Source organism: Tympanuchus pallidicinctus, unplaced genomic scaffold, assembly GCF_026119805.1.
Source record: "Tympanuchus pallidicinctus isolate F22 unplaced genomic scaffold, pur_lepc_1.0 scaffold47, whole genome shotgun sequence".
NCBI classification, from domain to species: Eukaryota; Metazoa; Chordata; class Aves; order Galliformes; family Phasianidae; genus Tympanuchus; species Tympanuchus pallidicinctus.
The window spans coordinates 345,912-371,726 of NW_026294766.1; the positions used below are offsets into that span (position 1 = coordinate 345,912).

The 25,815-nt window shown below is 50.1% G+C and overlaps 2 protein-coding genes and 1 long non-coding RNA gene across 4 annotated transcripts; 2 read left to right on the forward strand and 1 right to left on the reverse strand.

Moving 5' to 3' along the window:
• Window positions 1-376: 376 nt before the first annotated feature.
• LOC128090530 (uncharacterized) lies at window positions 377-23,951 on the reverse strand. Of its 2 annotated transcripts, XR_008210965.1 has the most exons (10): window positions 23,864-23,951; window positions 15,867-15,877; window positions 15,288-15,553; window positions 9,030-10,374; window positions 6,482-6,592; window positions 4,648-6,398; window positions 3,867-3,933; window positions 3,573-3,766; window positions 1,754-1,862; window positions 377-1,623 (listed from the first exon to the last, which is right to left on the reverse strand). It is a non-coding gene; the product is annotated as an uncharacterized LOC128090530 (long non-coding RNA). The 2 variants fall into 2 exon arrangements; XR_008210964.1 differs by lacking the exon at window positions 23,864-23,951 and having other exon boundaries at window positions 15,867-15,965.
• Window positions 12,589-17,442, forward strand: LOC128090526 (keratin, type II cytoskeletal 75-like). Its single transcript, XM_052702932.1, has 9 exons — window positions 12,589-13,050; window positions 13,996-14,210; window positions 14,775-14,835; window positions 15,029-15,124; window positions 15,304-15,468; window positions 15,926-16,051; window positions 16,285-16,505; window positions 16,859-16,890; window positions 16,986-17,442. The coding sequence occupies exons 1-9, from the start codon at window positions 12,589-12,591 to the stop codon at window positions 17,174-17,176; spliced, it is 1,569 nt and encodes a 522-aa protein (XP_052558892.1). The 3' UTR covers window positions 17,177-17,442.
• LOC128090525 (keratin, type II cytoskeletal 5-like) lies at window positions 21,102-25,083 on the forward strand. The gene is made up of 9 exons (XM_052702931.1): window positions 21,102-21,614; window positions 21,895-22,109; window positions 22,410-22,470; window positions 22,579-22,674; window positions 22,941-23,105; window positions 23,912-24,037; window positions 24,226-24,446; window positions 24,589-24,623; window positions 24,728-25,083. The coding sequence occupies exons 1-9, from the start codon at window positions 21,132-21,134 to the stop codon at window positions 24,934-24,936; spliced, it is 1,611 nt and encodes a 536-aa protein (XP_052558891.1). The 5' UTR covers window positions 21,102-21,131; the 3' UTR covers window positions 24,937-25,083.
• Window positions 25,084-25,815: the final 732 nt, after the last annotated feature.

The following is a 25,815-nucleotide window of genomic DNA, read 5'->3' on the forward strand; positions in this document are numbered from 1 at the left end:
CGCGTCCTGCTCGTACCGATCCCGTCCAGTTCTCCTTCGGTGACTCAGGGCTCTGGGGGTGGGGGGAGCTCCCTTGCTCCGTTACTTTCTTGCCTGCAAACAATGCATTTTTCAGCGCCTCGCCGTAGCCTAGGTGTGTTTGACAAGGCAAGTTGCTGCAAGGCACGTCAAGTTCTGAATCCCCGTGCCAAGTTTTCCAAGCAGATAAAAGAGGAGGCTCCCAGGCTCTCCCATCACAGGGGTTTCTGTCTCCGTTGCCCTCTGCTGCTCTGCTGCTGCTCAGCTTCTATCACCAGCTCTTTCCCTCGTTCCTGCTCTTTGTGTTTCCAACTGCACGAGCCATGAGCCGGATCTCATACAGATCTTCCACCGGAGGGGGCATGAGGGGCTTTAGCTCAGGTTCTGCTATCGTGGGAGGTGGCAGTGGTACGCGGAGCAGCTTCAGCTCCGTCTCTGTCTCCAGAGTTGGAGGAGGAAGAGCTGGAGGCGGAGGAGGCTTCGGAGCCGGTGGCGGCTTTGGCAGCAGAAGTCTCTATAACCTGGGTGGAAGCAAGAGAATCTCCCTTGGCGGAGGGCTGCGGAGTGGAGCTGGATACGGCTTTGGTGGAGGATCTGGCTTTGGTCTGGGCTATGGTGGAGGAGCAGGCGCTGCTTTGGGCTTAGGAGGAGCTGGTGGTGGTGGTGGCTATGGGCTGGGAGGATTTGGGATGGGAGGTACTGGATTTGGTGGTCGTGGCGGCCCCGGGTTCCCCGTTTGCCCACCCGGTGGCATCCACGAAGTGACTGTCAACCAGAGCCTGCTGGCACCCCTCAAGCTGGACATTGACCCTGAGATCCAGAAGGTGCGGACACATGAGCGGGAGCAGATCAAGACCCTCAACAACAAATTCGCCTCCTTCATCGACAAGGTGAGAGCTGTGTCTCAGCCTGGGCACATTCCCTTTTGCCTCAGGAAAGAACAGCAGGAAGCTCTTTCTTTGGATTCAGGGCTTGCCTGAACTAATCCGTGCTTGGCTGAATGTTAAGAATTGTCCTATGCTCTTTGCAAGGACAAGATCTCCAGAGCCTCGTTTTGCTGACATAGCAAATCCCCCTTTGCCTAAAAAACTGCCCAGGCACTGCGTGGATCCTCCATGGATTGTGAAGGGGCAAAGTTCCTCCACAAGATACCACCAGTTTAAACCATTAAGGAGGGCTGAGCATCCAGCGCAGAGAGAAACACGTAGAATTGCAAACGCGGATGCTTGGCAGCTTGATAACTCTTGAAAATTCTCCCTAAGCTGTTTATGCTTCTTTGGAGAATTCAGTGCCCTGAATTCCTGTGGGAAGATCCTCATTCCATGCTCTCCCTCTTCTCTTTCTGGTGGGTTACAGTCATTTTTTGTTTCCCTAGGTGCGTTTCCTGGAGCAGCAGAACAAAGTGCTGGAGACCAAATGGAGCCTCCTGCAAGAGCAGGGCCACACGGTCACCAGGAAGTCCCTGGAGCCCCTCTTCGAGTCCTACATCAACAACCTGAGGCGGCAGCTGGACAGCCTGATGGGGGAGAGGGGACGGCTGGACTCGGAGCTGCGGAGCATGCAAGACATGGTGGAGGACTTCAAGAACAAGTAAGAGATTGCGCTCTGTAGGTCAACAGACAAGAAAATTGATTTCAGAGGGGCTGGGCTCTGTGGTGCATGCCTTGTGCTCGCACTGGGCTCTTCTTGCAGTTTGCAAAATGAACACAGAGCAGCAAAATTTGATCTTGGTTACCTCTATTCACGTTGGGTTTCTTGCACACAGGTTTGGCATTTAGCACAGGACACGCTCATGCACTGTCATGGAGCCATGATCTGAACTCTTGGGCTTCCCAAAATATCACCTGTAAATAGTAAAAAGTGTAGCTCATGACCGCACTAGACATGAAAACAGGGATAAAACATGGCCAGCTCCCCAAATCCCTAATTTTCTGTTGTAGCAAAGGAAATCTCAACCTTTCCAAAGGGGCCCAGGCAACCGCACATGCTCAGCCTCGCTTAGTTCCAATCACATGGAAGATGCTCAGCTCTTTTCTTTGCCCATTGCCTCAGCTCCCCTTAAAGTAAACCTCTGGGGAAGGCTGTCAGCTTCATCACGCAGCAGAGGGGGATGAATCATTTCTGGGACGTGTTGGTGGGTGCCCACTGGCTCTGAGGACATTTAGGTGCTTTTTTTAGGCACGGCAATCTGTTTTCCAGCGGTGAGAACAGTTTCTCTCTCATGCAATGAGATCTGGTCAACTGTAAGTTTGAGTAAAACATCCTGAAGTACAGGGACATGGTAATATTAGAGAGCTAAGTGTGTGAATAGCGTGTGATTTTGGGGATGGGAGCTAGTTAGATCTGACAGGACGGGCTGACACAAACCAGCTCCTGGTATGTTGTCCTTGGGTGCATTTCAGGTCTTGGTATGAGTTAGAGCCTTTTGCAAGCATCAGCTAATACCACAAAGGGCATTGTCTGGATCTTGGAGTACTGCCTGGGCAAGAGAACATGTTTTATTTCAAGTCTGGATCTGGTTCCTCATCCTCAGGCTCATTTTGACCTTGCCTGCCGTCCACCCAAGCTCCAACTGCAGGAGATGCTCACCAGCATTAGCTGGAGGACTGGCACAAACCTGCCTTTCAAAGCCAGCTCTTTGCCACAGCAGCCCACATGCTTTGTCGGCTTTCTAGCTAAGCCCTGCCCTGATTATCTGATGAGAGGATGTTGCTCAGAGACATAAAAAGTTCCTCATAGACATAATCTGAGGCTTACTTAACGATCTGCCCTTGCACAACCGTGGTTAAAGAATCACAGACTTCTCCTTTTTTTTTTCTTTTTTAGTAAATTAAATGCTGTGGTGGGTTATTCAGGGCCATTAGCATTATTATTACATCAAATATCAAACGGTCGCGTTGCTAGGTATTACAGTCCAGCTTCACTGAAAGCTTTTGCACATCTTTGCTTTGGGCAAACGTCTCTACGAGCGCCATGCCACGCAACCCTGCATGAGCTTGGATCTAAAGGCAGCAATTGGATTCTTTAGATTTCAGCCAGGTCTTCTCACACATGGAGTCCTTGAAGGTTCAGCCTCAGTGTCCATTTGCTCTATATCTGCTCTGTAAAGAAGCGGGATGCAGGATGAATCCACGAGCCACATTGAGTGACGTGGGACCCATCTCTGCACTCTGTGGGGTTCTTTGCTGCTGCCCAAAACCTCTCTTATCTCTGCAGGTATGAGGATGAGATCAACCGGCGCACGGGTGCAGAGAATGAGTTCGTGGTGCTCAAGAAGGTGAGTAAAGAGGGAGTGAGGGAAGGGGGAATGGAATAAAAGGGCTGAGCCCAAGCAGAGCTGCTGGGAGATGGGGTCCTGCGGCATCACAGCAGGGTCAGGCAGTGAAATACAGCGTAAGCACAACCAGGAGTGGGTAATGGGCTGAGTATTGCTCCGATACCCACAGTAAGGGAGCAATTCTGACTCCAGTCAGATCCCCATGAATCTGAGCTTTGCTGTGGGTTTGCACCTGAAGCTTTGCTTTGCTTTTCTTTAGGATGTGGATGGTGCTTACATGAACAAGGTGGAACTGCAGGCCAAAGCAGATGGGCTGGCAGATGAGATCAACTTCCTGAGGGCTCTGTACGAAGCGGTGAGCAGTCAGTTCTCTGCACGACGTCCCTTGGCTCTACACTCAGTTCTGCACGGCAGTGAAGGAGGAAGCATCGCTGCCTGTTAGAAATCACAGTGCAGCCATAAGATAGAAAACTGTGGATAAGTAGAATCAGAGAAGAATTGTAGACTCATAGGATCATTATGGTCGAGAAAGACCTCTAAGATCATCCAGTCCAACCCCAATCCATCTCACCATGCCCCCTAACCTTGTACCCGAGTGCCACATCTCCACGTTTCTTGAACACCTCCAGGATGATGACCTGTGCCAAGAGAGATAGAGAGAAATGCAAGAAATTGCATCTCTTGGAAGAGCTCTGAAGCCATCTTATGGTTTCCACTGCAGAAAGCAGACAATTAACTCATTTTTTTCTATCTTCTGCAGGAATTGTCCCAGATGCAGCAGCAAGTGTCTGACACCTCCGTGGTGCTGTCTATGGACAACAACCGCAGCCTGGACCTCAACAGCATCATCGCAGAGGTGAAGGCACAGTATGAGGACATCGCCAACCGCAGCCGAGCTGAGGCAGAGGCTTGGTACCAGAACAAGGTGGGTGACAGGGACCACAGATGCTACATTATATTAGCTGAAGGGAACCAAGGAAGGACCTCAGCGCTGCACAAGAAATTGAGTAACGTTCTGTGCACGTTGCAATGGGTTCTTGCATACAGATTGCCATCGCTTGCTGGTGGACCGCTGCACAAGACAGCAGACTTTCCCTGCTGTGAACCCAACCCACCTTGATTCTGGGCTCACAGAGCTGCTGGTAGACCTGGCCTTAAAAACAGGGCACTGCTCTTTCCCTTCCAGGCTCCTAAAGCAGGTGACAACACATAGGCGCTCTATGCAAGGCACAGTTTGCCAACTCTGGACTAAGCAATGTGCTCAGAGGTCGCCCTCAACCTGCACCCAGACTTGGTACACACCATTCCCAGCCCCATGGTCCCTCACCACTGCTTTCCTCCTTTCTGCCCACCAGTATGAAGAGCTGCAGGTCTCAGCTGGGCGCCACGGCGATGACCTCAGAAACACCAAGATGGAGATCTCAGAGATCAACCGGATGGTGCAGCGGCTGCGCAACGAGATTGAGAGTGTGAAGAAACAGGTAGGGGGGATGCTCCTAGCTTTGGGCAGGGATGGAAGCCCATGTCCTGTATTGGCAGGCATGGCCATCTCTTTTCCCTACTGGAGAATGTCCCCTGATGTGAGGATGTGCTGTGATTGCTGTTTTCTTGCTGGGGAAGCAAGCTGTGAGCTATTGCATCATGCCAGCAAAACAAAGAGATGCAGATTCTGCTCATTTTCACGTGGAACAGGACTGTGGCTCTTCAGTCACCCACCCTCTGACACCTGTCTGATAGCTCCACAAATCCCAGTGCTATGCTGGAGCCCCCCGGTAGCACCAACAGTACCACAGGACTGCAGATTTGGGTAGCCCAACTTAAACAGCTATCTGCTTCCCTCTGTTTTAGTGTGCCAGTCTCCAAGCAGCCATCGCTGAGGCAGAGGAGCGTGGGGAGATGGCCCTGAAAGATGCCAAATCCAAACTGGCCGAGCTGGAGGATGCCCTGCAGAAAGCCAAGGCAGACCTGGCCCGGCAGCTGCGTGAGTACCAGGAGCTGATGAATGTCAAGCTGGCCCTGGACATTGAGATTGCAACCTACAGGAAGCTACTGGAGGGCGAGGAGAGCAGGTGAGTGAAGAATCCCTGCAGACATATCAGCAAATTTCACTTTTCCCTGCATGCTGCATCTCTCTTTGGGCCCAAAGCCTCAGCTCACCCCAAGGATCTGGAGCATAAAGGAACATAAAAAAAGAGGGAGGAGATGGGTGTTTTGAAATGTGAGGTTTCTAGGAAAAGTTGGGTTCCTTCAGTTGTTGGCATTTGTTGCACTAAGAAAAATGAGAATTGCCACTTCCACATGTGATGCAGAGATAGCCCAGCAGTGGAAGGACCCTATTGAAGGACAGGAAAGTCTAATTAGACAGGCCTCCAGACAGAAATCGTCCCCAAACTAGACGACTCCCCATTTAGATGGTCCTCCAACTGAGTGGTCTCCTAGATGAATGATTCCCCAATTGCATGTTCTCCTAATTAGATGGTCTTCCAGTTTGAAGGCCCTGCAATTGGATGGCCCCTCAGTTGGATAGTCTCCCATTCAGATGGTCCCCCCATTGGATAGTTCCCCAACTGAATGCTCCTGCAGTGAGACCCTCCCAGGTACCACTGCATCTTGCCTGTGTTACCTCCTCCTTTCCTCTTTTCCACCAGGCTCGCCGGAGAGGGCGTTGGAGCCGTGAGTGTCTGTAAGTATCTCCCCCTTTCCCAGCCTTGTTTGCTGGGGTTTGTCCCCCCACCCTGGGGATCTGCAAGACGCTGAGGTGGTCTCACTCATCCCTGTTCTCTCACAGCTGTAGTGAGCAGCTCCAGCGGGATGGGCTACGGCAGCGGCATGGGAGGAGGTCTTGGAATGGGCAGTGGTCTCGGCATGGGTGGAGGTCTCGGCATGAGCAGTGGTCTCGGCATGAGCAGTGGTCTCGGCATGAGCAGTGGTCTCAGCATGGGAGGTGGTGGCAGCTACACCATGAGCAGCAGTGGCGGCGGTGGAGGATTCGGGGGCGGGAGTGGAAGCTACAGCTATGGTGGAGGCAGCAACTTCAGCTCCAGCAGCAGCCGAGGGGTCAGCTCCAGCACGGGAGGCAGCGTGCGGATCGTTTCCAAGACCACTACCAGCAAAAAGACCATCAGATAAGGATGGTTCCGGCCAACGGTGTGTTTCCTGCCTTCCAAAAGCAACGTGCTGCCTTACCAATCAGTGCTGTACATAGCTGCGCTGCGCCCTCTCCTTCCTCCGTCCTTCGCCAGCCTCTCTCGGGGTACTGGGGGGAGACCAGGACCCCACTGCGAGAATCTGGAGCACCTTTGGCCAAAGCACAGGTTGTAGCGGGTCACCAATGGGGCTTTGGGAACTGGCACGGTACCTGATGCCAGCCCTCCTCCATTCCTCCTCACGAGATCATGTATTTAATGCAAAGCATTTAAAGCACTTTGCTGAATGGGGGGAGGCCACATGCATTTGTTTCATTCGCCCCACAGCAAGGGGACAGCCCTGTGAAACCTCAGCCCCGGGTCCTTGGCAAGGACAGGAGCCCCAAGAGGCTCTGCAAGCCCCTAATCACATCACATGTTACAACCTCCAAACCTTTCAGCTGCAATTAAAAGAATTTTCCAGCCCCTTCTATTCTCTCAGGAACCCAGGGGAAATGTTACTGCTTTCTGCATACAAGAATTGCCACTGATCTCCAACTTCTTGATCCATGGCTATAGCCTCTTCATTTCCTACCATACTGTGTTGTCCAATAAAGAGCATCTGTCATTTTTAAAAACTGCTGCTTCTTGGCTTCATTCTCTGATGGGAATTGGTTTGGAGACAAAAAGGCTCCAAGGAGGCAGATATCGTTGCAGCCTTCCAGTACTCACATGGAGCTTGTAAACAGGAGAACAGCTTTATACAATGGCAGGCAGTGATAAGACAAGGGGGAATGGCTTTAAATTAAAAGATAGGAGATTTGGGTGAGATGTGGGGAGAATATTCTTTACTCAGAGCTGGTGAAGCCGTGGCACAGCTGCCTGGAGACGTGTGGGCGCCCCATCTCTAGACGTACTCATGGCCGTGGATAGGGATGGACAGCTGATGGGGGGGTGGGAGCAGCCCATAGAGGGAGAACTTTGGGGTTCCTTTCAACTCATCCATTCTATGATTCCGTGATCTTTGAAGTCTATTCCAACCCAATCATTGTGTGATTCTGTGATTCTAAGAGTACTACCTTGAGCTCGGGGCTAGGACTCATACTCCAGTGTGGTTCTGGGGAGAGTGGGCTGGGCAGAGAACTGAGACAGAGAGAGGACAAGCTGCTTCTGGGCAAGACAAAAGCTGGAGGAACCCCACCATGGGGCTGTCTTTTTTTCTCATCCCTGCAGGAGTGAGAAAACACAGGAGATGGGGAAAGGAAGGTGATTGTCAAAGTCTTGGCCAAGATCCTTGAGTTAGCGTAGGCATAGCATGGAGCAAACCTTACAGCAAAGGAGCCCAGTGCAAGCATGAGGACCACAGCCAGGACATCAAGAACTGCACTGAGGAGGAGGGGGCTCTGCACCGAGCCCCTGGGAAGGGAAATGTCACCCCCTAAAGGAAGGAGGACAGTACCAGCAAAGAGCAGAAAATCCCCACAGCCCTTTGGAGGGATGTCCTAAGGTGAGCATTTCACTCCTTCCCAGTATCCACCCACCATCCCACATGCCCTACCAGCTCCAACCATGGGTACCCCAAAGGAGGGGGGAGGAGAAGGAGCAGCCCCACTGCCAAAAAGCCAGAGGTGTGCAGGCACCCGACAACCCAGCCTGCTGTCTCCAGTAGGTGGGGACCCAGAGCAAGGGAAAGGCACAGAGCTGGCTGACAGGCTGGAAGTGTTGGTCCTACCATGCAGGGTCCCCTCCAGACAAGGTTTTCTCCTAACAAAATTATTATTTTTAAAAAAACTTGCAAATGCATGCAGCCTGGAAATGAAGCAAGACACAAAATGGCTTCAGGGAAGGTGACGGAGGACTCAGTAAATCCAGCAGAGGAACAACACCCCTGCTACAATTCACAAGGATCAGTCAATTGTTTGGAGAGCAAAACCCCGCTCGGAGACACCTCCTAGAATATGTGAATAATACTTGTTGATTTTACCTGCTCAGAGAATGGTATTGTTTGTTTTAATTGGGAGAAATTAAATTTTGCACAAGCGCTAGGTCTGTCTGCAAGAAACCCTGAGCTGGAAGCGGTGCTGGTGCAGGATGCTAATCTGAAATCATGAGGTATCCAGCAACTTCACTTTCACTGCAGCTTTAGAATGAGAGAAGATTCACCCTAGGGCCATGAGAAAGGAGATTACAGAATCATAATCATAGGATGGTTGGGTTGGAAGGGTATTTACAGACCATAGAACCATAGGATGGCTGGGGTGGAAGGGTCCTTACAGACCATAGAACCATAGGATGGCTGGAGTGGAAGGGTCCTTACAGACCATAGGACCATAGGATGTTTGACTTGGAAGGGTCGCAGAACCATAGAATGGTTGGGTTGGAAGGGCTCTTTATGATCATAGAACCGTGGAATGGGTTAGAAGGTCATGGCTTGGGTTAGAAGGGTCACAGAGCCCTATCCAGGGCATTAAAGGTGCTCGGAAGGAGCAACAGAATAATTTGGGGGTATTTGGGATTATTTATTTGGGTATTATTTATTCTATATTATTTGGGTACCTCCATGCAAGCAGCTGTGTTGAATGCAAAGCAGGATAAGGATATATACCCACCAAGGTCAGAGGCTCTTTTGGGATGCAACAAGCCACGGGCTGAAAGGAGACCTCCTCAATCTGCAACAACAGCAAAAATAAAAGCAAAGTTACTCCAAAACCCTGAGCTGCACTGGTGTCTCTGTACTAACACAAAAACCAATTATCTGGAGAAAGCTGGTCACACCTACACTTCAAAGTCCTGCACTACTTCCAGCTGACTGGCCTCCAGATACTGCTGGGAACAGGCTCAAAGGACTGCAACGCCCAGCATGGGGCAACACCTATGGGAACGCTCAGGAGCAGCTCATCCCAATTCATTCCTTGGGGAAATGAGATTCAGGGAGGTGAATCCCAGCTCCCTCTCCGCTCCTGGAGGTCTCTGCCATGCCATGCAGCGACCATGGGGTGCAGCGTGGAGAAAGCTCAGGGTGATGATTGGGACTGCGTTAGGTTGGGATGATACGGTAAATTACAGCCAAAACGAGCAGGGTTTGAATTTAGGTTAGCAGCCCAAGTTTAACCCAAAGGCTTTAATTTAAGCAATTAACGTAAATTATAGCCTTGACTTTACTGATAATTAAACTGAGATTAGTTAGTGAACCAACACGAGTCAGTAGGACATGCTCTTATTTTATAAATGTCTATTTTTGCAAAGAAATCACATTAAGCCACTGCTAAAAGGTTCCAACCTTGTCTGAGAACAGACATCCATCGTGAAACGAAGGCTCCCATGGCAAATGCATCCGTGGAATCATCTCACGGTGGATGCTGGGCAGGTGTTGGGGGCAAGTTGTTGAAGCTGCCATCTTTCTCTCTGGTTGGGAAACAGCTCAAATTTCCCACTACAAGGACCTGAGTTGTAGCTACTGCCCTGATGCAGCCAGAATTCATTTTTCTACCCTCAAAGGAGTGTATTACCTCAATGTTAGCGTGATACCAGGCTGCACCTCAGGGATCTCCCACCTATCCCTGGAGGAGGAAAGGAGGGAGAGGGGTGGAAAAGGCTCCAGAGCTGCATTACGGGGCTCTCAGCCCCAGCACAGCTCTGTGATCTGATCAGGAGGAAAAAGCAGAGCACCACTCTGCTTTTTACACTCTGCCAGAGGAGAAGTCCGTATCAGGGTGAGCTATCTGCATTAGAGCAGCAATTTCATCCACATGCCTGGAGCTGCAGGGCACAGGGGAGACACTCCCCCGGGAGCTACCTGGAAACCCAATGTTTCATCAACAGGGCAGGGTGGGGACCCTCTGCCATCACCCATACCCCAGACCTGTAGCTGCAGCTCCTGGTGCTCCCAGTTCTGCCTTTTGTAATTACCTCTCAAATTCCTTCCAGATGAGTGACAACCGCATCACCTCCACCCTAGTGCAAATGTGAAATGGAAAGAAATTAATTTCTTTTTATTTGGTTGGAGGAGCTGTATTATTACTATTATTAACAATGGACTCCAACGCGGTTGGCGTATTCTTTGGCTAAAAAAGACGAGTTTCATATGTAAAATGGAGCCTGAGGGGGGAAAGGAAAGCACTGACTCATCACACTCGTTGGTAACCAAGGGTGGGATTCAGGCTCTGCGCACCCTGAGTCAGCCCTGTGGTGCTGCAGCTGTGCAAAGGACGGGGAATCCCTTTGGTGCTGATGCCCTCCTGAGCTGCACAGCAACGGGGAAAAGCTTTCAGGTGGAGCCACAAGGGATGGAGGGCACCCCAGGGAGCAATGCCCAAAGCATGACAGGGCTTTGGGTGTGCAAATGTGCACACCTGGCGAATAGCCCCACTGGGACTGCTGCAGTGTGGAAGGTGCAGCATCACAATGAAGGCTCAGCCCTTCATTGAAGGAGCTGAAGGAACAGCTACCAAAATAAACAAAGGATTGCTGCTCCAGAAACACGAGATGAAGCTGTTCGGGGGGATGCTTTTGCGAAGTCACCCTCTTGTGTAATTACATATGAGTCATCTTTTCCAGACCTGCCAGAAACAGAAAGGGCCAGATGCTCTTCTCCCCCCTCAAAATTGAGGCTTTATCACGATATCACAATTTGACTCATTACTTGATCTGCTTGTGATGCTCATGCAAAGCAAACGTTTTCATTGGCACACATGGATGGGAAAGGACAGGGCCAGGTATCTTTGTGCCCAGATTGCTAAGGATTTGGGCAAGAGATCCTGTGGAGCACTTTTCTCATGGATTCAGGTTGATGGGATCCCTCTTTCAGATGAGCAGAGAGCTGATTAAATCTTTGGGGAATGACATCATGTTTATAGACGGGGAGCTGGGAGCAGCCCTGGAGCACTCTATTTCCATAGAGCCAGTGGATTCAGAGCAGCTCCATTCCCACAGTCCTTCCTCCTCCTTAGTTATTTATTTTTTTTCTCATTGTTTTCGTTTCCATCCTCCTAAATGTCAAATTTGAAAGCCTGGAAGCTGGGGGAGCAGCACAGCCGTGACAGAACTCAATGGCAGCAGTGAATAGGGCGTCAAAGTCCAGGTGTGAACAAGAGACTGTGACAAAATGTTCCATTTTCATTCCTTCCTATCTCTCTCTCTCTATATATATATATATTATTTTTAAGAGTCACAGAAAGGTATGTCCACTGGAGCAGGATTTTCAGAAGACACCAGCTCAAGAAACAGCCTATATAGAGATAAAGTAGAGGTAGTTGTGTAGATGTACTGTAGAAGGGGACTATATGGCTTATTTCAAACTAAAAGAGGGGAGATTTGGGTCAGATGTGAGGGGGAAATTCTTCACCCAGAAAATAGTGAGGCCCTAACACTGCTGCCCAGAGAAGCATAGGTGCACCTTGGGCTGCTCAAGGCCATAAACAGACCCTGGGAAGCTGATGGAGGAATGGGATCAGCCCAAAGGCAAGGAGTGGGGATGGGGGGGCTTTGAAGTTCCCTTCTTGCTCAAGCCACACTGTGATTCCGTGATGCTGTGATCTTGAAGGACTCTTCCAACCCAAGCCACCAAAGGATTCTGCGATTCCATGACACCACAAAATCCTAGGATAAAGCAACGTGCAATGTTCTACAGGACTGCACAACGCTGCCCTGCCAACACATTCCTTTCCCTAAAACACCAGGGACTGCAACTTCTTAAAGCCCCATTCACAGAGATGGGCTGAGGAGAGCAGTCCCATGGTCTGAAGATCCCAAGAGCTGAGTGACAGCCACTCTAAACGGTGTTTCCCTCCCGTGACCAGGCTGATTCACTGCAGCTCCCAAACTCTTTGATATGGTGCAGAGTCTGCCCGTCTACAAAGACAGCAGAAGGCGACAGTTATTCCCAAACAATACCACTGTTGCTCAGAACTTGGCTGTATTATTTCAGAAGGGCGTGTGTGCGGAGTGAGTTCTCTCTCCAGAATGCTGTTGGACATGCCAAGCCTAATTAATCAGAAAGACGATCCACCTCATCAAACCCATCCCAGTCTCATAAATGCATAAAAGGGCTCTCCCGAGCCCGTGAGGAGCACAGGTTCATCTTTCTACTTTCCCTCCCACTCCTTGCTCCAGGCCAGCACCTCCACTGCTTCCCTCGTGCCGTAGCATCCACCCCATCCCAAACCAGCCATGTCTCGCCAGTCCACCGTCAGGATCCAGAGGGGGAGAAGTGGCTTCAGCGCTGCGTCGGCCATCGTGCCCGGCACGTGCCGCACCAGCTTCAGCTCACGCTCCGTCACCCGTGCTGGGGGCTGCAATGCTGGCAGTGGCTTTGCAAGGGTTGGAGGTGGCTTTGGAAGCAGAAGCCTCTACAATTTCGGTGGATGCAAGAGGATCTCTGCAGCTGGAAGGGGTGGGGGCTTCTATGGCCCCGCAGGGTTTGGTGGAGGTGCTGGGAGCATGCTGGGCTACGGATACGGGGCATTTGGAGGCCCTGGGTTCCCTGCTGGTGGTATCCAGGAGGTATCCATCAATCAGAGCCTTCTGAAGCCCCTCAACCTGGAGATCGACCCCAGCATCCAGAGGATCCGAAAGGAGGAGAAGGAGCAGATCAAAACCCTCAACAACAAATTTGCGTCCTTCATTGATAAGGTGAGCCATGAGCTTCCCTGCCCTCATGTTTTGATGGGGATTCTTATTGCATGATGAGCACATGAGCTGAGCAAGAAGGAACAGTGATCAGGAATGGGACTGGAAGATGCTTCTGTCCCTGGAACTCCAGGCAGTGGTACCTGCTGTGCAGTGGTTGCTATGAGTGCATCACCCAGCATCTGAGGTTCTCATTTGCTGTGAGGCAAATGGAGAGAGAAAACTCTCAAAGGCAATTCCACCCCTCTGCAGGTGTTGGGGTCTCTCCATTGAGCACTTCAGGATAACAGGTGTTGGGTAGTTAAAGTGAGATGCGAGCAATCCTGAAATGACTAGAAAAGGAAGAGCACAAGGGAAGATATAAGCCTCTCAGTGCTTGAATTTTCCTCAAAGGCATTTAAAGCTCATAATGAAACAGTACCAGCAAGTTGGGACTGCTCAAAATAGCAAAATCTGATCCGACACTTTCTGTCCACTTCATTTCCTCATTAAGCATATTAGATGCACAAGAGCACCTGCTTGATTTCTCTCCTGGTTGAGCAGCTCCTCTTGCTTCCAAGCAAAATGCTGCATTATTCTGCATTATTTCAGAGTTTTTTCAAAGTGGAGGAGCAATGCTGAGAGGGGGCTGAACTGGCACTTTTCTTAATAGGAGTTCCAATCCTGTTTACTCCTCATCTGATTTTCAACATGCTGTTTGCATCTTGCACGCTTATTCAAAGGGCAGAAGGGGAAAGGAAATTAGTTCCAGTGCTTGTTTGCAACACTGAGCAGGGAAATGGCAATCAAATTGCAAATTCCTGCTTCTATCAGAGATAAATTTATCTGTGAAAACCAGTTGGAAAGGGTACTGCAACCCCTCTCTGGTACTGGGACCCCACAAGTGCAAAGGAAGTTCACCTCAATCTCTGCCCTTTCCAAACATCTTCAACATATTTCTTCTCTCAGGTCCGATTCCTCGAGCAACAAAACAAAGTGCTGGAAACCAAGTGGAGCCTGCTGCAAGAGCAGGGGATGAAAACGGTCCGGAACAACCTGGAGCCACTTTTTGAGACGTACATCAACAACCTGAGGATGCAGCTGAACAGCCTGCTGAGCGACAAGGGGAGGCTGGAGGGAGAGCTCGTCAACACACAGTACCTGGTTGAGGACTTCAAGAAGAAGTAAGTCCATGGGAGGTGCTCTGCCCACCTGATGGGTTCAGCTTCCCCCATCCTACCGCCACCTGGGGGTCCAGGTGAGCCCTCCAGCACTGGGACATGGGAATCCCAACAGTGAAGGAATTCCCGACAGTGAAGGCTGTGCCACTTTCTCAAAATAAATGGTAACGGAGCAACAGATCCAAATGCACAAATATTCAGGGAATAATTTAGAATATGATCAAAGGCTTATTAACTAAATTACCTAGCACTGAGAAAAAATTACACGGTAGGTCTGAAAGTTTTGAGGCAGCATGCTTAATTTGCTTAAGAGAGGCTGAAGGGGAATGAGTAACGGCCAGAAAGAGGAGAAAAGGAATAGCAGAGATGCTTTCACTTTTTTTTTTCTTAATGTACTTGTTTTAACTAGTTCAGCCTAGGAAATCGCTCATGGTCTCTTATTCAGATGCAACGTAGGAGAAAAGAACATTGTATGCAAACTGCTGTTAAGGAAGTTCATTCCAGCAAAATAAAATCACCTCCGTCTGCTACCTGCCTAAACAATACTCCCTCTGCCTCCTCCATTAGGTACGAAGATGAAATCAACAGGCGCACCATTGCAGAGAATGAGTTTGTGACACTTAAGAAGGTGAGAGCGCATTGCGGCTCATCGGCTCATGACTCTTTCCATCCACTCTCCATCCACAAACCCATCCGTACTTCTTGATGCCCTCTTGACTTCTTCCCTGTCTTCTTCATGACTTCTTCTCTGCTCTGTTACTGCAGAGATACACACGTGAACAAGACTTTAAAACTCACTGTCCACTTCTCTCACCTTCCAGGACGTGGATGCTTCCTACATGAACAAGGTTGAGCTACAAGCCAAGGCAGATGCGTTGACCGAAGAAATCAATTTCCTGAGAGCCCTCTACGAAGCTGTAAGTACTATCACCCACCTCCCTCCAACAGCCCTTAATTCCTCCCCCCAGGAGATGCTGAACTCTTCACTCTTTAGAACCGTGCAGATAATGATCTGCAGCCTCTCCCAGTTTGGCGCGCTCATCCTTAGGGATGAGGAGGCACCACCGAGTGCAAGCTCACCCCGTTCCCATTGCAGGAGCTGTCCCAGATGCAGACCCAGATCTCCGACACCTCCGTGGTGCTGACCATGGACAACAATCGCAACCTGGACCTGGACAGCATCATTGCAGAGGTGAAGGCACAGTACGAGGACATCGCCAACCGCAGCCGGGCTGAAGCCGAGTCCTGGTACCAAACCAAGGTGAAGGAGATGGGGCTTTCCGTGCTTCTGTCTTCATGTCTTGTCTTGAATAGAGAAGGGCTGACTCTTCCAGGAAAATCTTCTCCTATGGAGAAGGGATGAGGGAGCTGGGGAAATTCAGCTGGAGATGGGAAGGCTTCAGAGAGACCTCACTGCAGTCTTTGCATCCATAAAGTGAGCTTAGAAACAGGAGGGAGACCTGTGGGTGCCCCATCTCTGGAGGTGCACAGATCCAGGCTCGATGAGGCCCTGGGCAGTTGATGGAGGAGTGGGACCAGCCCAGGGCAGGGAGTGGGGCTGGGGGAGCTGTAAGGACCTTTCCAACCCAAACACCCCATGGTTCTATGACCTTGAAGGACCCTCCCGACCCAAACATCCCGTGGTTCCATGATACTCACATGCTTCTTCACTCTACAATGCTGGATTCTGTCCTGACCTCTGCTCCTCTCCCTGGCAGTATGAAGAGCTGCAGGCTACCGCAGGCAGGCACGGGGACGACCTCCGCAGCACCAAGCAGGAGATCTCTGAGCTCAACCGCCACGTCCAGCGGCTGCGGGCTGAGATTGACAGCGTGAAGAAACAGGTACAGGGCAGGAAAATCCATGCTTTTAACAAATTTACCCCCCAGATTGGAAGAAAGGAAAGAAAATATCAGAAGCAATGTAGGCAAGTTCTGCTTAGCTGACACTTCTGTCAAAAACAAAAAACTCAGTAAAATTAGTTAAATTGGTGATGCTGGAATAAGACCTTGTGATTATAGGGTAGAAAAGGAACAAGTCAAATAGGGGAATGTGACCGAGATTTTCTCTCTCCTAGTGTGCAAATCTGAAAGCAGCCATTGCGGATGCTGAGGAGCGCGGGGAGATTGCCCTGAAGGATGCCAAAGCAAAACTGGCTGAGCTGGAGGATGCCCTGCAGCAGGCAAAGGCAGACCTGGCCCGGCAGCTGCGCGAGTACCAGGAGCTGATGAATGTCAAGCTGGCCCTGGATATCGAGATTGCAACCTACAGGAAGCTGCTGGAGGGCGAGGAGTGCAGGTGGGTAAAGAATCCCTGCAGACATATCAGCAAATTTCACTTTTCCCTGTGTGATCCTCCCTGGAGATGGACACATTCCATTGGGTTCAAAGAGCTGGAGTACGAAGCAGTATAAAATAAGGGAGGATCAATGTGGGGGGGTATTTTAAAACATGGGTGGGATGCTCCCTCATGAGGTACACGCATCGATTGGGGTACCCAGGAGCAGGGGGAGGTCGGGTGATGGAATATTGTGAGGAGCATCCATGGACAATACCAAATATTTACAGGAGTCCTATAAAATGGCCCATGTATTTTTCCCTGCTGTCGTCTGTATCCTTGTCCTCTTACGTTGCTGTTCTCTCCCCATACAGGCTGGCTGGAGATGGTGTCCCAGTGAATATCTGTAAGTCTAAAATCTATAAAATTACCTCGCCTGAGCGTTTTTATGCCCCTGCACTGAGAAGCCAATGCCTTATTACTTTTCTATCTCTTTTGCAGCCGTGACCAGAACCACTGTGGGATCGGGATATGGAGGAGGAAGCAACCTCAGCATGGGGGGTGGCATGTGCAGCATGGGGAACAACTACAGCTGCAGTGGGCCCGGGGGGACCAGTGCCCTGGGTGGGGGCAGCAGCTCCAGCATGAAGTTCTTCTCCTCCTCCTCCTCCCGGAGAAGTTACAGGAGCTAAAGCTCTCCCTCCCTCGCCAGAGAACACCACGACACGGGTCCTTCACCACAGCATAATCAGGGGAAGCAGAACAGGAGCCACCTGAACCCGATGTCCTGTGGCGCAGGAGCCTCACTGGAAGCCTCCTCTCTTGCACACATGCAGGGCTCTGCCGTGGATCGGAAATCCCTCTGTTTTAAATCTGCAACTCGCTTGTTACCGCTCAGCTTTTTGGTTTTTTGTTGTTTTGTTATTTTTTTTTCCAGCCAGATTTTGTATATAAAATGTGTCCCATGACTTTCTCTCTTTACTTTCTGGTGTTTGTCTAATAAAAATGCATATGTAATTTATTCTATTGCGTGGAGCTTTTAATTAAAGGCATGGAACAACAAATGCAAATACAGATAACGAGCACTTTTCATGGGGCCCTGCCCAGTTCAAGGTGCAGTTTTTTGCTCCCTGTTCATGTCTCCTCAATCTCCCCATGAGCAGCCAAATAAAGGCATGGTGCAGCAGCAAGGGGAGGGTGCCATGGGTTGCAATGCATTGCTTCTCCTCACTGAGCAAGGAAAACCCCCGGAAGCAAAACGCAGGGCACGCCAAGGCAAGAGTAAGGCACAGGGGAAAAGGTCTGGGATTCATTTAGCGTGCAGCTTGCAGCCAGCACAACAGCTCCCAGGGGGCACAAAGGGCTGTGCCAGGCGTGTGATGTACCTGCATGAACTTAGAACAATAGGGAACTAATTGGCAGGGGAGTCAGCACAACCACCCGACCTGTCCAAGGATGTAAGTCCATCTCGAAACTCTATTTACTGCGAGCTGTCTCACCTCAGTTCTTAGGTATCAGAAGAAATCTCTCTTCTAGAAGAGTCTGTTGGAGTCACAGTCCATGGAGGTGTTCAAAAACCATGGAGATGTGGCACTGAGGGAATATTAGTGGGCATGGTGGGATGGGTTGGGGTTGGACCAGATGGTCTCAGAGGTCTTGTCCTACCTCACTGATTCTGTGAGTATGCATGGTGGGGAAGGACTGATGGTTGGACTTGATGAACCTAGAGATCTTTCCCAACCTTACTGACTCCATGATTCTGTAAGTGTAAGAGCAGACATCTAGAAGAACTCCCCTTCTGCTCAGAGCTGTACTTGGGGTATTCCCTTTCTAGAAGACTGTAAGAGGTGGAGAGGCCCATCCACACACATCCATGTGCTGTGTTGAAGGGAGCTGTCTCCCATCCAACAGCTATAAAAAGTTATCCAAGAACCTGTCAGAAATAGCAAGTCTCCAACATCCACTGTTTCTTCTTGTTCCTAGAATGCACTGAAGACAAGATCTGATTTTGAGGAGGTGGAGGAGAATCAGGGGAGGTGCAGCAGTTTTAGATGTGGTTCTGTGACTAATCAGGAGAAATTAATTGAGAAGTGAAAGCAGAGCATTATCAGGCTGAAAGCTCCGAAGTAGTGACAGTTGCTGGAAGACAAGTGGGAAAGACACAGGATTTTCAAAAACGTCCCTGTTGCCTTTGTACATAAGGTCAGGAAATGGGTATAGCCACACTCTTGGGAAAATACTCAAAGAGTTGGGTTCATAGAGGAGAAAAGGCCCCTGAGTGGCAGAATATATTTAGGTTTTTCTTCAAAATCAGCAGTTTCCCATGCTTTTCTGGGATGCTCTGAACTCTTTCTGCTCCTCTCCACATCCCACAGGGAATCTCCCCTGCAGTGAGTTGCCAACAGGGTTGCAGCTCTGCTGCATCTCTGTGCCCCTCCTCCTCCATCTCTCCCTGCTGAGGGCTCCCAGTGCTGTGGGTTGCAACTCCCAGCCACCAGGACGCAGCAGTGCACGTAGCCACGGGCACAGCAGCGGTTGCATCACACCTGGGTCATAGCACTGAGATTACAAAGCTCTTCAACGAGCGTGGGAAAGACTGAGGTCAGAATTCCTTCTCCCCAGGCATTGCTTTTTATCAAGATAGCAAGAATGAAGCAAAGTTTCTCATCACACAACATGCAGCTGTCGTGCTGCAGAGCACAGTCTGCTCTCCATGCACAAATACAGACATAGAGCAGGACAGCCCTCAGTTAACACTGGCACAGACCAGAGACTCAAATTTGCAACGTGTGGAGGAAACTGTGACTCCAAACACCCATCACTGAGTGCTGCCTGTGATGGAGTTCTGCAGAGAGTTGAGACCAGTGCCTTAGGATTGGGTACTGAAGCCCTTCTTTGAGGGATGAGCTGCCTTGAAATCTGCTGAACGCTGTAGCTCACAGTGACAAAACACTACCAGGACAGTTACTTTATCTTCCTTGCAGGGTGTGTGATGGAAATACTAGGAAAGCAAGGAGAGAATAGAAGGGGTCAAAGGGGAGGAGAGGAAGGGGGAAAAGAGAAGGGAAAAAGCAGGGGAAAGGAGGGGAAGGGGGAGGGAGGAGAAGAAGGAGAAGAGAGAGGAGATAAACAGGAGGAAAAAGAAGAGGAAAAGGTGGGAAAGAAGGGTGAAAAGGGTGAAAAGAAGAGGAAAAGGAGAGAAAGGAGAGGAAAAAAGAGGAAAAAAGAAGAGGAAAGGAAGGGAGAAAGAAGGAGAGAAGAGGGAAGAAGAAAGGGAAAAGGAAGAAAAAAGAAGGGGAAGTGATAGAAAAAGAGAGAATAGGGAAAAATAAGAGGAAAAGGGGAAAAAAATAAGAAGAAAGGGGAGAAAAAGGGGAAATGGGAGAAGAAAAGAAGGGAAGAGTATGGCTGAAAAACAGAGATGATGAGCATCTGCAAATCATCCCCGGGGACATTCTGGCCAAAAGCACTTGACTTATTTCTGGCCCTGGAAATTGCTGGGCACAAAGAGCAGACACCAGGAGTGGCCTTGGAGCACCTCCGGGACAGGTTTCCACGCACACAGTGCCACAGTGCAGGGCACAGAGGACAGCGTGGATCGTTTAAAAAGTGCATTATTGGCATTTCCTGGGAACTCTGACAAATTGGAGTGGAGGGAGTTGGCTGAGAACAATGCCACAAAAGCAGATCCCCGGCACTGAAGTTCCTGGTGACTAAGAGTTATCGAAAGGGGAAGAGAAGAGATGTGGGGAGGAGAGCCTGGGAACAGGCTGGGTAAGGGCACGGTTGCTCATCAGTTAGGCTCAACATCTGTGAGGTGAAGCTGTGCAGAATCACCAGCTCAGGCTGTGCCGTCACTGCCGGCAGGAGCTCCCTCCCAGCTCATGCCGTAATATTTCATCATTTGTTGTCAGTCTGAATCAGCATGATTTGCAAATTCATTTCACAGAAAGAAAAGGTTTGAAGGTTTTGTTCACTAAGAAACTTGCATGTCCTGCCATTCTCCACATGGTTTTCCAAAGCTGATGGTCCAAGATTTCCATCAGTGCCCACTGACACATTGGCTTTGTCCACCACCTCTTTCTTCCTTTCTCCCATCATCTCAAGTTAAATGCCACATTCAGGCATGAGAAGAAAAGCCCAGAATACCCAACAAGTTGAGACCCGAGGTGCTGATGCTGATGGCTTTACTCAGAATCTCAGCAGCAGGAAAACACAGATCCACAATCAGAGATTTCCCACCCTTCGCAGAGAGGTGCAAAGTGAAAAAATGCGCTTTGACGCAAGGGAGGGACTGATTCACCCATGAAATAGAGATGAGCGAGCGCTTGCCCAACGCGGACAATGCGCTGCAGAAAGGAGTGGGGAAGGGGTGGCTGTGAGCAGCCTTTGGTGTTTTTACAGATATTTCAACAGCCAGACCATGACTGTCCCAAAAAATGCAACAGCTGCAACTTTGCGGGTGATTGGCATCGCGGCGAGGCGTGCCGAGCCTGGTTAATCAGTCTGCTGAGCAGCACACCAAACCCACCCCCAGCTCGTAAGGGGATAAAAGGGCCAACCCCAGGCCAGGGAGCACAACCTCATCTTGCTGCACTCCTCCTCATCCTCGCTGCTTTGCTCCTCCAATCTCTCCCGTTGGCTGCGATGTCTCGTCAGTGCACCGTGAGGAACCAGGGCCGGACTGGCTTCAGTGCTGCGTCTGCCTTCATCCCAAGTGCCTGTAGCACCGGGTTTGTCTCGCGCTCCATGGCTCAAGGTGGAAGCTGCGGCACTGCTGTGGGGTATGGAGGATTTGGAGGAGGTTTTGGGAGCAGAAGCCTCTACAGTGTTGGTGGATGCAAGAGGATCTCTATGGCTGGAAGGGGCAGTGGATTCTATGGACCTGCAGGGTTTGGTGCTGGCACTGGGATCTCCTGTGGGTTTGGTGGTGCTTTTGGGTTTGGTGGGGGCATGGGTGGCCCTGGATTCCTTGCTGTCCCCACTGGAGGCATCCAGGAGGTCTCCATCAACCAGAGCCTTCTGAAGCCCCTCAACCTGGCGATCGACCCCAGCATCCAGAGCATCCGTAAGGAAGAGAAGGAACAGATCCAAACCCTCAACAACAAATTTGCCTCCTTCATCGACAAGGTGAGTCATGAGATTTCTGGGCTGTGCCATGCTGATTTTTTAGTGGAGAAGCACAAAGAAGGGCAAGTTGTATTAGCCGTGCTGCTTTTGATGCAAAGCCATTTCTATCAGCAGCAGCCAGGGAATAAAACCCGAGGATTGTTTGGTTTGAGACCATTCTTTCATCCCACATAATGAGAGCAGTAGAGGGGAAATGGTGCTTTGGGATGTAGGGAAGCAGAGATAGGGAAAACCATCCTAAAGTCAAGCTACTTCTGAAGTAGCTGCTTTCTCATTCCAGGTCCGGTTCCTTGAGCAAGAAAACAAAGTCCTGGAGACCAAGTGGGCCCTTCTTCAAGAACAGGGGCACAAAACAGTCAGAAACAACGTTGAGCCCCTCTTTGAGGCTTACATCAACAACCTCAGGAGGCAGCTGAGCAACTTGCTGGCTGACAAGGAGAACCTGGGTGGGGAGCTGAGCAAGGTGCAGAGTCTGGCTGAGGACTTCAAGAGCAAGTAAGTCTTTGTTTGGGGTCTGCTTGGTGAGTAGGCTGGGCAGGGCTCCATTGCACAAACAAGGAAGTCCAACAAGGAAGAAAGGCCTTTTAAAATTATTCTTATTTTTCTGATATAAATGCCCAGGGTTAAGTTTGCATACGTGACGCATACAGCCCCATGGCAGAAACTCAGAGGCAGAAAGCTATAGGGCTAGGAGACCAAAGTACCAAGCTGTTCCTCTAAAGAAAATTGAGCCAGGTCCTACAAACACAAAACTTCTGCATAAGCCCATAGCAACCCTCCATGTCCATCCCACAGATATGAAGAGGAGATCAACAAGCGCACAGCTGCCGAGAATGAGTTTGTGATTCTGAAGAAGGTGGGTGCATGCATGCTGCACCTCCCGCTGCTGCTCAGCTGCTGCAAGAAACACTGCAGCTTCTCCTCTGGAAACAGCTCCATTCCTGTGCTGTGCTTCTTCCCCTAGGAGGTGGATTCTACCTATATGACCAAGACAGAGCTGCAAGCCAGGCGAGATGCCCTCTTGGAGGAGATAGACTTCCTCAGAGCCCTCTATGAAGCTGTAAGCACCTTCCCAGGACCTTCATGTCCTGCCCATTTTCGAACACCTTTGCTTCCTTTTCCCACCTCTGTAGCTCGGGATGGATTATTTTCCACTCTATTGTACTACATACCTCCACACTTATTCCATCTCGCCTGCTGTAGTAGCCCTTCCTAGAAGATTCATGGAAAAAAAATCACTTTGTAAACACAGCTCTGACCTTCACTGGGGCTTGGAACAAGAGATGTGCCCTGTAGTGACTCACACAACCCCCACTGCTTTGGCAGGAGCTGTCTCAGCTGCAGAGCCAGATCTCCGACACCTCAGTCATCCTGACCATGGACAACAACCGCAGGCTGGACATGGACAGCATCATTGCTGAGGTGAAGGCGCAGTATGAGGACATCGCCAAGCGCAGCCGGGAGGAGGCTGAGTCCTGGTACCAGTCCAGGGTGAGTGCCCAGGATGGGTTCTGCAAAGGGTAAACCATGCTGCCTCCCCCAGCTCTCCAACAGTAGGTTCTACTGGGACTTTTACAGCAGAGGATGCCTTTAGATTTAACAAACCCATAAAGCTCTAAGTGCTGGTTTGGGATTGAAAAGAGACACACACCTCCGAGCTGAAATACTACTTTATCTGATAGTGACAGGACAAGGGAAATTGGATTTAAGATAAAAGGGGGAAAGTGAGGTTTAAGATAAAAGGGGGAAAGTGGGAAGGAAATTCTTTACTCAAAAGATGGTGAGACCCTAGCACTGATGCCCTGAGACGTGTGGGTGCCCCATGATTGGAGGTGCTCAAGTCCATGGATGGGGCCCTGGTCTGATGGAGGGGAGGGAGCAGCCCAGGGCAGGGGTGGGGTTTGGGGGGGTCCTTAGAGCCATGGGGTCCAACCCAAGCCATGCTATGATTACATGGCTCTACATGATCTTCAAGGGGTCTTCCAACCCTTCAATGGTTCTGTGATCTTTTAGGACCCCTCCAACTCAACCATCCTATGGTTTGATGACCTTGATGGACTCTTCCAACCCAAATGTCTTATGGTTCTATGATCTTTTAGGACCATGCTGTCCAATCCAATCATCCTATGGTTCCATGATCTTGAAGGTCCCTTCCAACCCAAACATCCCATGGTTCCATGACCTTGAAGGACCCTTCCAACCCAAATATCCCATGATTCTATGATATGATACTCACATGCTGCTTTAACCTCTACAATGCTGGATTCTGCCCTGACCTCTGCTCCTCTCCCTGGCAGTATGAAGAGCTGCAGGCTACCGCAGGCAGGCACGGGGACGACCTCCGCAGCACCAAGCAGGAGATCTCTGAGCTCAACCGCCACGTCCAGCGGCTGCGGGCTGAGATTGACAGCGTGAAGAAACAGGTACAGTTCTAATGCAAAGACTCAATCAAGTCCAGCAAATAACTATAAATGCACCTCAGTGTTGTGCTGGATTGAGAATTAATTAATTCAAAGCTTTCTGCACCTATGGCTATGCATCCTGACTGTAGGGTGAAACAGACTGCTCTATGCTCCAGATGGGGAATTCAGCCACTGTTTTTCCTTCCCAGTGTGCCAGCTTGCAGACAGCCATCGCAGATGCTGAGCAGCGTGGGGAGCTGGCCCTGAAGGATGCCAGGGACAAATTGGCTGAGCTGGAGGCAGCCCTGCAGCAAGCAAAGGCAGACCTGGCCCGGCAGCTGCGCGAGTACCAGGAGCTGATGAACGTCAAGCTGGCCCTGGACATTGAGATTGCAACCTACAGGAAGCTGCTGGAGGGCGAGGAGTGCAGGTGGGTGAAATCAAGCTGTGCAGTTGCAAGATCTGCATCTTCCCCCAGCAATATTTTACATATGTTCTGTTAGCTTTTCAAGCACATCTTGTTCATGGTCTCCCCTTAAATGCTTTAAATGTCTTCTTTTGCTCAATTCCAGGCTCTCTGGAGAAGGTGCTGGTGCAGTGAATATCTGTAAGTCCTTTCCAAAGGCAGTTTTGTGACTTTTCCATCTGTCTGCCAGCTGCTCTGTCCAACTGTTTGCGGGTGCCTCTGACGAGTGTGTTCTTTTTTTGCAGCTGTGACCAGAACTACTGTAGGGTCGGGATATGGAAGTGGGAGCTGCCAGAGCTTCAGAGGCAGCAGTGGGGCTGGAGCTGGGCTCTGTGCTGGAGGAATGAGCTTCAGCTCTGGGAGTGGACAAGGCACAGCTGGGTCATGTGTGGTCGGTGGAAGCAGCTCCAGCATGCAGTACATCAGCAGCTCTTCGACCAAGAGATGCTACTGAAGTCCAGCAGCCGCGTGCCACTCTGTCCCTCATGTTGTGTGCAGTCCTCACCCCATTACTTGCAAAAGGTTTGGAATTCCAAGTTGTCTGCCCTTATTTATGCAAATGCCTTGCTCCTGTTTGTTCTTACATGCTCCAAAAGCCTCACCTCCCAGTGTTTGTCTAATAAAAGGCATATGAAATTCATTCCGTTGCATTCTCCTTGTAATTTCAATGACTTTACACAGCCATGGTGGCACTATCATCTCTTTAGCAGAAGGTGAACACAAGTCACACACATAACAGTGGTGATCTCTCCTTCCATGGCAGTCACTTATATTCAGCAGGGAACAAGGACTGGGGATGCCCCATTCCCATTTGTGTAGCAAGATTTTTTGGCATCAGCCTCCAAGGGAAAGGGAAATTTCTAGCTCTTGCCTCCATACACCAGAGAAAACATTCCTCTATCCTAATTTATGTCATCCCTCTATCCTAATTTCTGTTGTGACATCTCACCAGTGTCATGCCAGCTTGATCACCCCCAAAACCCTGTAATTTTTCAGGTTTTTATGTGATGACTCATGCAGGGACATAATTCAGTTTTCCCAAGAAGTTCAACCCGTGTGTTCTGTACACGCAATAGCTGCAGGGATTAATAAAATGCTGTCATTGGTACCACCATAATCAGAAACTGCAAAAACTCAAAAGCCCCAGACAACCTTTTAGGGAAGAGCCATGTCCAGTGTGACCCAGCTACGCTGGGTAAGCAAAGTGCTGGAGGCAAACGTGACTCAATGATCAACTCCTGGCCAAGAGAAAGTGATAGAAAACCCAGTTTCTCATTAATCCTCCAGATGTGAGCACAACAGTGCTCTACCACAAGGAAATGGCCCGTTCTCT

Coding starts and splice junctions, on each gene's coding strand:
- LOC128090526 (XM_052702932.1), top strand. CDS start 12,589: ATGTCTCGCCAGTCCACCGTCAGGATCCAGAGGGGGAGAAGTGGCTTC. Junction 15,125..15,303: donor TGAGAGCCCTCTACGAAGCT/GTAAGTACTATC, acceptor TTCCCATTGCAG/GAGCTGTCCCAGATGCAGAC. Junction 16,891..16,985: donor TGGTGTCCCAGTGAATATCT/GTAAGTCTAAAA, acceptor TCTCTTTTGCAG/CCGTGACCAGAACCACTGTG.
- LOC128090525 (XM_052702931.1), top strand. CDS start 21,132: ATGTCTCGTCAGTGCACCGTGAGGAACCAGGGCCGGACTGGCTTCAGT. Junction 22,471..22,578: donor AGTTTGTGATTCTGAAGAAG/GTGGGTGCATGC, acceptor TTCTTCCCCTAG/GAGGTGGATTCTACCTATAT. Junction 23,106..23,911: donor AGTCCTGGTACCAGTCCAGG/GTGAGTGCCCAG, acceptor TCTCCCTGGCAG/TATGAAGAGCTGCAGGCTAC.